Source organism: Centroberyx affinis, unplaced genomic scaffold (assembly GCF_046629955.1).
Source record: "Centroberyx affinis isolate AG114_WGS23_722 - 3 ecotype Tasmania unplaced genomic scaffold, CSIRO-AGI_Caff_v1 ptg004742l_1, whole genome shotgun sequence".
NCBI classification, from domain to species: domain Eukaryota; kingdom Metazoa; phylum Chordata; class Actinopteri; order Beryciformes; family Berycidae; genus Centroberyx; species Centroberyx affinis.
In genome coordinates, this window is record NW_027282295.1 from 59807 (window position 1) to 72943 (window position 13137).

A 13137-nucleotide genomic window follows, 5' to 3' on the forward strand; every position below is an offset into this window, starting at 1 on the left:
GTTATGACCCCTTTCTTGTTCAGTGTTTTCTTCCCTATAAGGGGAGATTCAGTCACTAGCGCCGTAGGGTTTCTCTTAGTGTTCCTACTCAAGACAAGCATTCAGAAATAAGGGAAGTTCATTGCACACAGCTGTCAGAAGCAACAACTTAACTGTAGCAGAACAAACCTGATGTTCACAGCTATAGCATTGTTATGTTGTTGGAGTGTTTGTTCATGTCTGCTGTTGCACTTGTCATGTCTTACTGCTGACTGAACATGTAGTTCTGCAGTATGATTGCTTGTTGAATGTACTTAGCAAATTTCATGAAAATACCCATAACTCATTGACGTTATATGGTAGTCTTTTATACACTACTTAAGATGGTTATTGTCACAAGAGTTTTCATTAACACAAGATGTATTACTCCATGCATCATTTTCAACACTTCCGCTACTTCCATTTTGTTTGATGGCTGAACCCTTGCTCAAAATGAATTGGATATGGTGAAGTATTTGTTGTTCTAAAGGAGTATTGCTCATTCTGGCTTTAGAAATCAATGTGTGCAACCACAATAACTATTATCAAAAGTGTAAAAGCAAAACATACAGAATACCAGACCCAAGCAGAATAAAAATGGGAATACAAATTTTAAATAAAGGTGATGGATTGTTGTGCTCCTAGTTCAGACAGGGCATTGTGGTGTCCAGTGAAGACATGCAAGAGATGCTGCAGTTTGATTTAAACCAGTTTCCTATAAAATGATATGTTTGTGTAGGTGTCAAAAATGAGCCAAAATAAGTTGGCTCATGTTTGTATTCTTCTTTTTAATAAAATATTGAGTTATGCCAGTTATTTCACAGACCGCAGACACTGAGGAATATATCTTTTTTAATGTTCCAACAATTCACAAATTGTGACAAAGATTTTCTTATATTACAATTATAGAAAATATAACTTATAAACCTAACAAGCATGGACATTGTAAATGTAATTACTGTATGTAATATAAATAATGACAAAAGTTGGGGGTTTTTTTTACATCTTGGTCCGCAGAACTATTCATTTATCATATTAATACAAATATTCACAAATTCTGTTACAAAATCAGATGTCCACTATTGAACAGTCACACCCACTCTTACAAAATGATTGCTGACATAAAACTCATTATTAAATAAACTCATTATTAAATAAGAAATATTATATTAACTTAAGACCTGCAAACAAAATATTTCAGGAACGTGTCATCATGAAATTTTGACTCATGAAATTCCGATAACATTTCATCAGAGAAGTACAATCATTCAAGTTTGTTATTACACAGCAGCACAGCTGAGCAAGAACGGCTACAAACTGCAGCTGATCATCCACCATCACTCAAAGAAACCTCTGTTGTGGCTCAGAGCCTCTGTCAGCCTGGCTTGCATCATCTCCTTAGTTGAGTATAAGGGCAGTTCCAGAATAGAGTGGCATGTCAGAGCCTCAGGGAAATACTGCTGGGTGGAGCGGTACAGGACGCAAACCCTCATCCGGACCTGGTCCATGCCCAGAATAGGCACCCTGGCAAAACCAGTCACGAACACTAGAGAAGGAAACAGTGACACCAGGTGTTTAGAACAGCAAATGGAAAAGCTTTCATTAACTGGTTATAGCTTGAATCACTATTGTGGTATATCAATCAGTGATAGAGGAGCAAAGCATTGTGGCACAAAGCATGTGTTGAACATCAGTAGCAAGTCAATAGCAGCAATATGTGTGTTTTCAACTTATGCTGTGCAAGATATGCAAGATTTGTTTCCAAACTACATTCGTTAAAAAAAAAAAAAATTGACAATTTTGAAGAACAACAACATGAGATTAGGTACAGTACTTACAAAGGAAAGCTTTCTTCTGATCTTCGGTCAGCTCCTCAAAAACCTCCCAAAACATCAGTATGGTGGGGTGGCGGTCATGGTACCCCCCTTCATAAACTGTGTTCTAATTACAGACAACAACACATTGAAACAGACATCGTTACCATCAAAATCAAGCTCTGAGTACATGAAGATGCAGTATGCATTCATCCAAACTGCACCAACTGCAGTTTGGATGAATGTTCAAACTAGGTCAGGATGATCTCTTGTCACGTACTAGCCTCAACTGAGACTAAGATTGATTCTCAATCTTAGTCTCAGTTGAGGCTAGTCACATACCTGTTTCAGCTTTGCCCAGTCGTAGGTCTCTTTGCCCACCAGCAGTCCCTTCAGCTCCTCTGGTCTGAGCAGCTTCACCACGTCCAGGTCACACACCGTGAAGAAACCTCGTCTGAACTCCTCAAACACCTCCTCCACTGATGTGTTGAAGCCGTGATTCACGTAGGCATCCACAAACTCCTTCCTGTTTAGCAGAGTGGAGTTTTAGTTCTACAAACATTTCTCAGAGGCAGAAATAATCTCATTGGTTGAGTTACATCTCAATGAGAAGAGCCAAAGAACCAAAGTTTGTTGGAGTGCAAGTTTTGTACCTAGCAAACTTGAATCGCGAAAAAAGCCCTCTGGTCAAATATAAATAAAGATTTTTCATTCATTCATGACCATGGCATTCATGATCTTGGAAGGCTAGCTAACTAGCTTACCTAGATAACTTAGTATAGATAGACTAGATTTTTCACCTCCACTAAGTTAGACAAGGGTTATGGAGTTAGATGGGGGTTATGTTTTTGCCCTGTTCTGCTCTGTCTGTTTGTTAGCAGGATAACTCCAAAAGTTATGAACAGATTTGCATGAAACTTTGGTCATGGAGCAAGTAAGAACTGATTAACTTTTCACACCGACTGTGGCATGGCAGCAGCCGTGACTTCTCATAAAAAGGCACGTAACTTCTGAATGGATTCACGCAACACCATGAAGTTGGTCATGGGGCAATGAATTACTGATTAACTTTTTGCACCTATTGGCCGAAGGGGGGCGTGACAGTGGATGTGGCTTCTCATAAAAAGTACATTACTTCAGAACGGATTCACACATCATCAAACTTTGTGGCCTATCAACAGACATTTGAAGAGGCAAACCCTCCATTATTGGCCCAATCAAATAATATTATGGGGACTGTAGCGCTAATTTCCGGATTAGACATAACCGACCTGCCAATTTTTCCAAAACTTGGTCCAGTGGTAGAAGGGCGGCCCAAATGGAAACTGAACAGATACAGAGCTGATTGGCCATGTGGTGTTGTGATAATTGGCTAAAATGCTTAAAGTGGCTAGAATTTAACAGACAGATCTCATGTCCCATTTCAGGTACAGTCATGAAAATGTGTGCATCCCCTGACTGGTAATGTGGCATGGAAGAAATTATTAACTTTTGGTGAAAATCCGGCATGTGGAACTGGCATATATTGAATTGCATAGTGTTGGCGGAGGTATGCACTCTACTGAGTGCCATCTAGTTCAGTTAGTAGCAGAGCACTAGGCTTCATGATATTAGCTTCCTCCTCTCTAACCCCTTGCCTTTTTCACTGGGCTTCAGTTTAACGTTATTGTGGTGTTTGCTAACGTAAACTGTGGTTCTTTGGCTCCGCCCATTGAGGTTTAACTAAACCAATGAGACTATTTATACATCCCTAGCCGCTCGGCTCTGCCACAGAAAAATGTTTGTGAGACTTTCATGTTTAATGACATTACTTTTATCTGGTCAGGAATCCATCTGAAGAATATGTCACACAAAATGTATGATATGGTTGGAAGTCTACCAGCAAGGCAGCTTTTGTGTTATGCAATGTATTTATCATGTACAGTTAAAGTAGCGTATATTGTATATTAAAACTGGTCTGATTTCTTCGGATTTAGGAATTATAAATGTTTTCATATTCTTACTTATTTTGACTTGTCACCGGCTTTCCAGGGTTTTGGGGATCAAGTTCAACCTCTGTCCCATCCCAGTCAACCTGTTACAATGAGTACGGAAAAGATAGCGATATCACTGCAAGACCTTTGGAAATGATAATGGATGATTGGTTGGATGTTGAAAGTAGGGTAAATGAGACAAATTATTGGCCGCCTGTTAAAGTGAAATACCTACTGAAAAATACATGTCCAAGTTCTCTATATCATCATCCACATAGTCTTCCAAGATGTACTGCAGACTCCTTGTGGTAAAACAATCAAGCAAAAGAAATGTTTTAAAAATCTCTTAACTTGAAATGCTTAACATAAGTGAGATGAAACTAAATGTTTACTCTATTACAGATAGAGCACAATATTCACAGTATATTAAGACCTCTCAAGCATCAGCATCTCAAACCACAAATTTGTTTTATTTAAATTTATGTGCATTTTCACTTACTTTCCAATGACTGGGCTGAATTCCATCATATCTTCCAGTGAAGGCTCTACATTGACCAGCTTTTTGAACAGAGCCACTGGGAAGGGTAAGTGTATGACACTCTGGTTGTATAAGGCCAATCCACATAGAACCCCAAACAGGAAGTACTTCTCTTCCCCCAGTGTTGCCTGTTATTGATGATGAAAGGTATAATATTAGTCACAGTGAAACACTGGAAGAAATCTATGAATTGCTTGTATTTGTGTTCATCATTGTTCATGGTTCCTTGAGACCTAAACTGTTCAAACTGAACATTGTTCTTCTGTTGTTTATCATCAGCAGCAGCAGGGAATGAAAGTAAACTGAATCCTTGGTCTGTGGTTCAAATGTGATTTGCCTGTATGAGAATCAAAAATCTTACTTCAGAGGGAAACCATGCCAGCGTTTTGGAGTCGTTGTACATAAACATCCCAGATTCAGTTGACACCATCTCATGAAACAAGTGGTGAAAGAAGTCTCTTTTGTAGACATCTGTGAGTTTTGAGTCCCCATCAAAATAGACCTGAGACAAAAAGATACACATTAAGTTTTCCTTCTGAAATAAAACTTATTAAAGAGTAACTACACAATAACACCACCTTTTTAGTGTGAATTTGGCCATGCGATGGTGTTATACACGAGTCACGGTCAAAATTGCATATTTACCGCAAGTGGCTTCTTGAAGTCACTGTGATCAGCATCACCCAGCTGTTCAAAGGTGCCTTCCAGAAGTGACACTCGCCTCAGCCTCAACTCAAAGTATCTATTGGATGACGACTGGGGAATAGAGATGTAACAACATACCAGTATTGAGGTATACCATGATTAAAAACAATGACGATTATCATACCGCAAGCAATTCCTTTAACACCGTGTCAATGGTTTAAGTACCATAGTCCTCTTAAGTGTGACATAATTTTTTTGGCCCAAATAAGGGATTCTGGATCCCACCCCCTTTCAATCTAACACGAAACTGAATAGAAGAGTAAAATGACTGCCTTTAACTACGTCCAATGCTAATCTTGATTATACTTGCTTTCGGGGTTCCTCTATTATGCATTTCTTTATTTGCTGATGTGACTGTGATGGGTTTTAAAGCTGCACATAAAATTTGGAAAAAAAGGTAGGTATGTGTATCCATGATATTGTTGGAGACAATTTTTTTTTTTTTATTATTTTCATTTTACTCTTACTTTCATTGCACTTTAATAGAATCATTTAATCAGTTGCTAGTGTGTAATGTTATAGTATAGGTGTCCTGCAGAAATATTTTATCTCCAATTTTGCCATTTTTTTCTGTAACCGACAGGTAACCTTGTCTCTCACGTGGACAAAATGTATCAAGCCAAAACACTGATAAACTTTGTTGGATATTCCCTCAGGACTCTGTACTGTACTGTATATACAGTCTTGTTCTTGTGAGGCACATTTCAAGACTTCACCTACCTGTGTGACTGTGGCATTGACATCCAAAACTGCTTTCTTGCATTGCAGATTCATCACAAATGGGAAGCAGCAAAAGACAGGAGGCTCATCAATCGCACCCTAAAGAAAGAAAGATCATACATTCACCAATAGACGTCTCTTGATGAAACAAGTTTTTACAAAAATATTGTCTGTTTTTGCATTACTGGACCGTATCAAGAGAAAAGTGACAGAAGGAAGGGGAGAGAAAGAAGGAATGACGTGACGATGGTCATGAGCTGGACTCAAACCCATGATGTTACAAGCACATGTTGCGTGCCTTAGCTCACTTATCTATAGAGCAACGAATGTTGAAACTAGTTTTATCAGCAGGTGCTTTTTTTTTTTTTTTTTACCTGGTTTTGTGACCTTGACCGCCAAAGCCTGAGATCCTCCGCGAGAAATAGTGGGTTGAATGTAATCTCCAACCAAAAAGTGCTTTCCGCCATTCTCCGAGGTCCTACAATCCTGTTATTGGCCTTTAAAACAAGAACACAAACAAAAAGCTTAATTTTGTAATATAGGAGAGTAGGACACCATTCAGTGCTTTTTGAAAAAAATAAACATACATACATATGTATATATACTGTATATCTTAGATTATTTTTTGGTACTTTGCCTTTATTGGACAGTTGTACAGTGAAGAGAGACAGGAAAGATGGGGGAGAGAGGGGGATGAGGGATGAGGGACTTGAATCCGGGACGTTGCAATTAAAATGGTATGCGCCTTAGTCAACTGAGCCCTGTTTGAAATATGTAACTGAAATAGTAAAAGTGACAATGGACACTAACGTTGTATAGATGTCGAAGGACTTGCAGCAGGTCTTTGACTCCAGTGCCACGAGGATCAGTCAGATATGTAGTGGTCATGATCAGTGACAGGGCCTGCTTCCACACCTCAACATGCTGAACCATGGTGGAGGGCTTCAGAGAGGACCACCAATCCTCTGTGGAACAGAACATGGACATCTGCAAACTGCGATGTAATTTATAGAAAACTGAGCTATTAGTTCTAAGAAGTGAGAAGAAAAGTACTCTTGAGGTGTATCCACAATGTCCAATCCAATAAGGAGAGAAGAGACTTAAAGCTTCAAATCTAAAAAGCCTTTATTGTCATGGCTTAAAGTGACAGGGCTTGCCCTGATGAATATTCAGGTTTAGTTGCCATGTAGCTTGTTTGGCTGATACATTAGGTTTGAGATTGGGCCAACCACTGGAGGCTAGAAAAAGTTCCAGGCTCATTAAAGCTGCATTAGGCAAGATTTTTTATGTAAAAATACATTTGTCTTATCATCCTAAATCACAAATTGGGGCGGAAACAGTAAAGAGCATCCCATCCCCACTAACTAAGATGTTGCAGATTTGTTTTATTTGCCCAAATTCATTTCTGGTGTCTTCTCTGTGCAAAGGTTGAGCGAAAGCTGGACTCACCAATGATGGCTGAACCTGCTGCAAAAAGATTTTTTTTTCACAATCGCCAGCCCTACCAGCCACTAAGAAGCAAAATTTAGATCTGAGGAGTTTACTGATTCCATGTTTCATGATTTCTGGGCAACAAAGTCAAACTTTCAAAAATCCAAACAGTTTTCTCTCGCTGCCACTTGGAGCCGCCAAAGTGCAAAGTTGCCAATTGCAGCTTTAATGTTGAAACTTGTATAGACACAGTGCCTTGTGTGGTGGTAACAGTACCTAGGACCTGGAGGCTGGCAGCAGGAAGTCTTAGCATGGCAGCAGCGACTGCCTCAGGAAGCTTTGTGCTCTGCTGCAGTTTGTGTGTCTGGATCATATGGAGGAGCTCAGTGAGAAGCAGGTAGATCCTCAGTCCCTCCACTCCGATCGGATTCTCACCAAGGGAAGGAAGCAGTGAGTTCATGACAACAGCCTCCACCTGGTATTTTGAAAAGGGTTGGCAAGAGTCATTCACTGCTAGGGGTGCTGCATGTAGGGTGTGTGTGTGTTTGGTGTAGTGTCAGAGTGCAAAACATCTGGACTAATAGCGCATTTTTTTAGTCTTATGTGCGTAGTTTTTCACAGGAGCCCAGGATACTAGCAGCACCTCTATTCACCCTGCAACCTGAATATTGTGAGTTTACCAGTGAAATGTTAGCACACACGATCCAGACAACTTGGCAGGCTTATTATAAATAGGGTTGGGGAGTAATAACAGGATTACAGTAATAATGGTTACAAATAAAATGCCATTTGAATCCATTGAGAAATATTCACATTATATACCTTTGAAAAGGCTGAATTTGGGGGAAAGGCCTTTTGACTGTTCAGTGTCTTAATACATGTTGATAATGGTTTTAGATGATGATAATGACACTATCCAAAATGTAATCTGCATGATTTAAAGTTAATAACTGAGTGTGAACATTACAAATTAGTAACCTGTAATGGATTACATTTTGAAAGTAAACTTCCCAACCTTCCCAGATAATTAGTAATGAGGAGCAACATGTCAGTTCAGTACCTCTGCCAACACTCTGTCATTCTTCACCAGTTTCCTGAAAGCACGTCGTGCAACTGACAAGTTCAGGCCAGAATACGTTGGTGAGGTCTGGAAATGCTTATCGCTGCTGATAAAAGAAATAACAGAGAAAAGTAAAGGCACACTAATATAATACATCAGTTACTCAACTTTAGAAGTGACAGTCATGTATAGAAGCATCACTTTTACCTTCTTTCAAGGAAGCTTTTGTTCACACAGGACGCAGAGGAAAACATCTTTTTGATTTCCCTGTAACATTTTAATATTTTGAGTTCATAACTGAGAAAATATGGAGCTTTGCATCCAAATTAATAAATTCAAAGTATTGATAAAATAGAGTACTCAAGTACTTCATTGTATTACTTACTTTTGTATCTTTTTCCATGACTTTGAATTGCATTTGGAGACCCATTTGTCAATCACGTTATCTATCACATTATCTAGAGATTGCTGTGTCACATTATCCATACTGCCACTGTTTGACCCCTCATGAACTTCCTGTGAAGAAAACAAGTTGACTTACTGTTTTGCTTAAAAACATACATGCTGCTTATCGTTTCACTTCTAATCATCATGGTCTGCATGTAATGTGTTGGTACCTCATTGAAACTGCACATCGCAAAAGAACAGTTTCCTCCTGCATAGATGTTTCCGATTTTGTGACCATCAGTGGTTTCTGGAATAGCGATAAAAAATATATATATTGACTTTCATCTAAATGAGTTTATTTCATTGTCGTTATTCAACTCTGTTACTATAGAGAAATATATTCACCCTGTGCCAGTTGAACTGGTAGAGGCACAGACTGGTGACTCCCCGCTCCACGTCCCAGCTGCCCTTGCTCTCCACAGCCGAAGGAGTAGACCCTCTTGGAGTCCGTTAACGCTAATGTGTGATGTCTGTTTGAACAAATAGTATTTTTAATGTCAACAAAGACAGTGGGATACTTTGACCTGCTACTTTTCAGCATAGAGAACAGAGAGCAGTCATTTTTTTTCCTGAATTTTTTGCAGCTTCCAGGCTTCATCCAATATTTGTCAAAGTGAAATTAATATCATCTTTGGATGTCAGTGCTATCAAAGTCTGTGCAAAAGTCAGGATTCACCAACAGGCATCCCTGTGGTTTTAAGGGTCATGAGCCATGAGTGTCTGGGAATCCCTGCATTAGAGAAAAGGTGATATGTGTATCGTACCTTCCACAAGCGACCTTGGTGACCTTTGCCCCCCAGAGCTCCGCAACAAGCCGAGGACGTAGTTCATCTCTGAATGAGTTGTGCCCAAGCTGCCCATATTGACCAGAGCCAAATGTGAACACTGTGCCATCCTGAAGAAGCAAGCAGACAACCTGACTGTTAAAACATGGAAATAAAAGGTTGCTGTTATGACAAATTACCATGATCCCCTTTTTTTGTTTACATTAGAATACTTATGCTCTTTGCTGTAAATATTATTGGTGAAAGTGTCATAAAGCGTTCTTTGTCAAACCTTCGTCAAAATGGCAGTATGGTCCTTTCCACAGGAAATGTAAGCGGTTTTCTTCATGTTCAAACAATGAACAGGAGTTGGCGTATGTCTGTCTATAGAAAATATATTGAAATTCAGTTTTGCATGTTGTAGAAATGGCATTATAAAACATTAATAAGGCTGAAATATTACTAGTGTACTGCTATTGCTGGTGAAATTCACCTTTGAAGGTAGGTAAAAGTGACAGGGTGAATAGAAATACTACTGACATGTTACTTCTACAATACAATACTGTATTACCCTGACCTGTATGGTACTACACTATATTCCCGGCATTGTACAAGTGTTTATTGTGAATTTATCTTTAGACATAGTGCATACAACATAAAAATGGCAAAACATTAAGAAAAGAGAAATATCAGATGTTGTTACAGTACCTTTTGTGTCTCCTAGCCCAAGCTGTCCGCAGTCGTTTTTGCCCCAGCCACACACACTTCCAGAGACGGAGAGGGCGAAGCTCTGGTCTCCTGCAGCGCTGACCTGAACCAGGGGGTTCACTGACAGAGACTTGAGGAGTTGGGGAGACCTGACGCCGGGCTTCCTCTTCCCCACACCTAGCTGGCCCCTGGAGTTCTGGCCCCATGTGTAAACCTGGCCATCTGCACAGAAATTACTATGACTTTGTGCACTCCAATGTAGTGTGCAGGGCTGCAGCACTCGAGTCTGGTCTCTAAACTACTTCTCTGACATCTTGGACTTGTCTTGGTCTCGGACACTACTGGATGTTGACTCAACTTTTTCCTATTTTAAAATCTATAAAGATATGTTTTTCACCCCCTGGTGCACCTTTGTTTATTTTCTCTCCAGCACTACAAAGAGAATTTAAGGGATTGCACCTGTGAATAGTATGTAATGGCCCTCAAACTTCCATGCATTGATAAGTCAGTTCCTGTGCATTGATTAGCTGGATGTTGGAGGGTCTAGTACAGAGCTCTGTTGATCCTCATGAAAGTCCTTAAGCATTATTTTTACGTTTTGAAAAATAAGTACATTGTTTATTTCCTGTTTTGGTCTTGAATAGGACTTGATTTGTTCTGGTCTTGGTCTTGACTTGGTCTCGACCCTCTTTGGACCTCGTCTTGACTCAAACTCGACTGGACCAGGTCTTGAAATTGATTTTGACTGGACTAAGGTGGTCTTGACTACAGCCCTGGTAGTTGTATATGAACAAGTGAAAACTAGCATAGTGCTCCTTTCAAGCTCATCACCTGTTTTGTCTGTGAAGCTGACCAATACAACATCTTAGAGTATCAAACCCAAGTATATCAATTTCAAAATTTCCAATAACTCCCAACTTTTATAAACTAGACTCTAGACTTTTTCTGCCACTCAAAGCAGAGACGGATATGCAGTGGGAGTATGGGCTCTGATCAGTCGATTGACAGCTACTATAAGTGGCTTGCTTAATAACTGCACAGCTCTACAGTGAATCAGAAGCTTTAATGAGACTAATTCCCTCCCCTCTCTCAAACAGCCAACCACAACAAGCCATTTGCAACATGGCCAATCCCAATCAAAATTGGTTGATGGACAGCCAATCGCGATGCATTGTCTAATCCCACATACACCTGATGGGGACAACCTTACCTAGTGGCTTGCTTAAAAATGCAAAATTAATGTTCATTGACAGATACAGGCTTAGTTTTCTGAGGTGGGGGTAAAATGAATTGATTGAATCCTTCTTTAAGCTTGCAGTTTATTGTAAACTTTACTGTACCTTTAGTCAGGGCAACTGAATGCTGGCTTCCACAAGCAACCTGAGATACTGGTATGTGACACGAAATTTCCAAGGGCCTGAGTGAGCAAGAGAGACACAGCAGAGTTCAAATGTTGGAGTTCAACAACTATTACAATGTTTTCAAGTGCTTTTTTGGAATTGTCTGATTTTCTTATGGGACAAAAGAACAAATCAGATGTCCCAAAATGTATACATTTGTCCCATTTTGCACTCAACAGCAAAATAATTTAGACAGTTTTGGTTCTCTGACACTCTTCCTGTCTCCTTACCTAGGAGTATCAGTTGTGCCCAGACAGAGCACCTTGCCCTCTTCAGACAGCAGAGTGACAGTATCATCACCACAACTCACAGCCTGAATCTTCTCTTTACCTCTCACATTCTCTAAAGGTAAGGACACAGCGAGAAACAGCATCATTTTAAGAGCTGGTTATAATTCTAATTGTCATCCATGCCACAAGAAGAAAATATTTTTACTCTTGCCAGGCCAATCTTTGTAAATTGTTTAAGTTGATGTGCTAGATAAACAAATACACTGAAACAGACAGATAGAACATAAGATAGATGCTTACTCTGTTTTCCACTGACCCTGCTCCCATCTTGGCTCTCTTGTGTGCGAATGATAAACACATTTCCATCACTTCTGATATAAGCGACCACACTGTCACCTGCTGAAAGATCCGTGATTTGAAATCTGAGGTCGAAAAAGTTAATGTAATTTTCTGTTCTAGCGACATCTGAACCATCTACTGTTTTCAAACGAAAGCCATGACAGCTGTCCTCTCCCCACGAAAACATTGTTGAAGCGTCTCTCCTACTGCCAGCTGTGTCAGCTGCTGCCGCGGACTGTCAGCTTTATCCGGTGAGTCAGAATCGAAAACGAAAGTTAAACGTCATTGGTTCATTTACTCAGAACAGACACCCGCTGTTGGTTGAAATGGAAAACAAAACCTAGCCATTGTTTATGATTATAAATGAACGCAATGAAACGGAACATAAACGGAAATACGCCCAGTGAGTATGAACTTAAAATTGCTCTCATACAGTAGGTGTGTCTGGAGACTGACTACGTTTCAACTGAAAACAAAAATTAAAGTGAAACTTAGCCTAAATGACTCGGCTCTTTTTTCATAACTACAGTATTGCTGCTGTCATGGAAAATACCCCTTTTGTTATCTTATCTTATTGTATCTTATGCTATCTAAAGGCCCGTGTGCTGAGAGAAGATACTGTCTTGCAAGTATCAAGGTAAAAGTCCTCACTTTCAAATAAGTTTGTTTGCATGAGTTAGCTTGCTAGCTAACGTTAGACTGACACGGGAGCCGTTACGGAGCTACGTTTGCCCCGTGTGTGTGTGTGAGAGTGAGAGAGAGAGAGAGAGAGAGAGAGAGAGAGAGAGAGAGAGAGAGAGAGCGAATGTTTATCATCTCTGTGTTAAAGAAGCCTACCATGAAAAATGAAGTTCATCATAGCTGGAAGAAAATAGCCTTATAGTGTTGCCCAGCTGACAGCCTTAACATGTAAGGTTTTGGCCATGTAAGGTGAGTGTGTGAATTAATTAGCAGCAGCTGTTAAGGTTTTTTTTTTTTATTTTTTTTTTT

General features: G+C 39.7%; 1 protein-coding gene across 1 annotated transcript; it reads right to left on the reverse strand.

Annotated features, from left to right (window-relative positions):
• Positions 1-976: 976 nt before the first annotated feature.
• LOC139665931 (probable E3 ubiquitin-protein ligase HERC3) lies at positions 977-12334 on the reverse strand. Its single transcript, XM_071544989.1, has 23 exons — positions 12109-12334; positions 11809-11920; positions 11519-11595; positions 10179-10400; positions 9763-9854; positions 9471-9601; positions 9052-9176; positions 8877-8953; positions 8645-8775; positions 8467-8526; positions 8260-8365; positions 7476-7674; positions 6579-6733; positions 6143-6265; positions 5769-5867; positions 4989-5099; positions 4705-4845; positions 4305-4471; positions 4041-4107; positions 3836-3906; positions 2175-2358; positions 1857-1959; positions 977-1564 (listed from the first exon to the last, which is right to left on the reverse strand). The coding sequence occupies exons 1-23, from the start codon at positions 12332-12334 to the stop codon at positions 1356-1358; spliced, it is 2988 nt and encodes a 995-aa protein (XP_071401090.1). The 3' UTR covers positions 977-1355.
• Between the last annotated feature and the right edge of the window lie 803 nt (positions 12335-13137).

Coding starts and splice junctions, on each gene's coding strand:
- LOC139665931 (XM_071544989.1), bottom strand. CDS start 12,334: ATGTTTTCGTGGGGAGAGGACAGCTGTCATGGCTTTCGTTTGAAAACA. Junction 9,855..10,178: donor TGGGCTAGGAGACACAAAAG/GTACTGTAACAA, acceptor TATTTTCTATAG/ACAGACATACGCCAACTCCT. Junction 8,776..8,876: donor CGATGTGCAGTTTCAATGAG/GTACCAACACAT, acceptor TTTTCTTCACAG/GAAGTTCATGAGGGGTCAAA.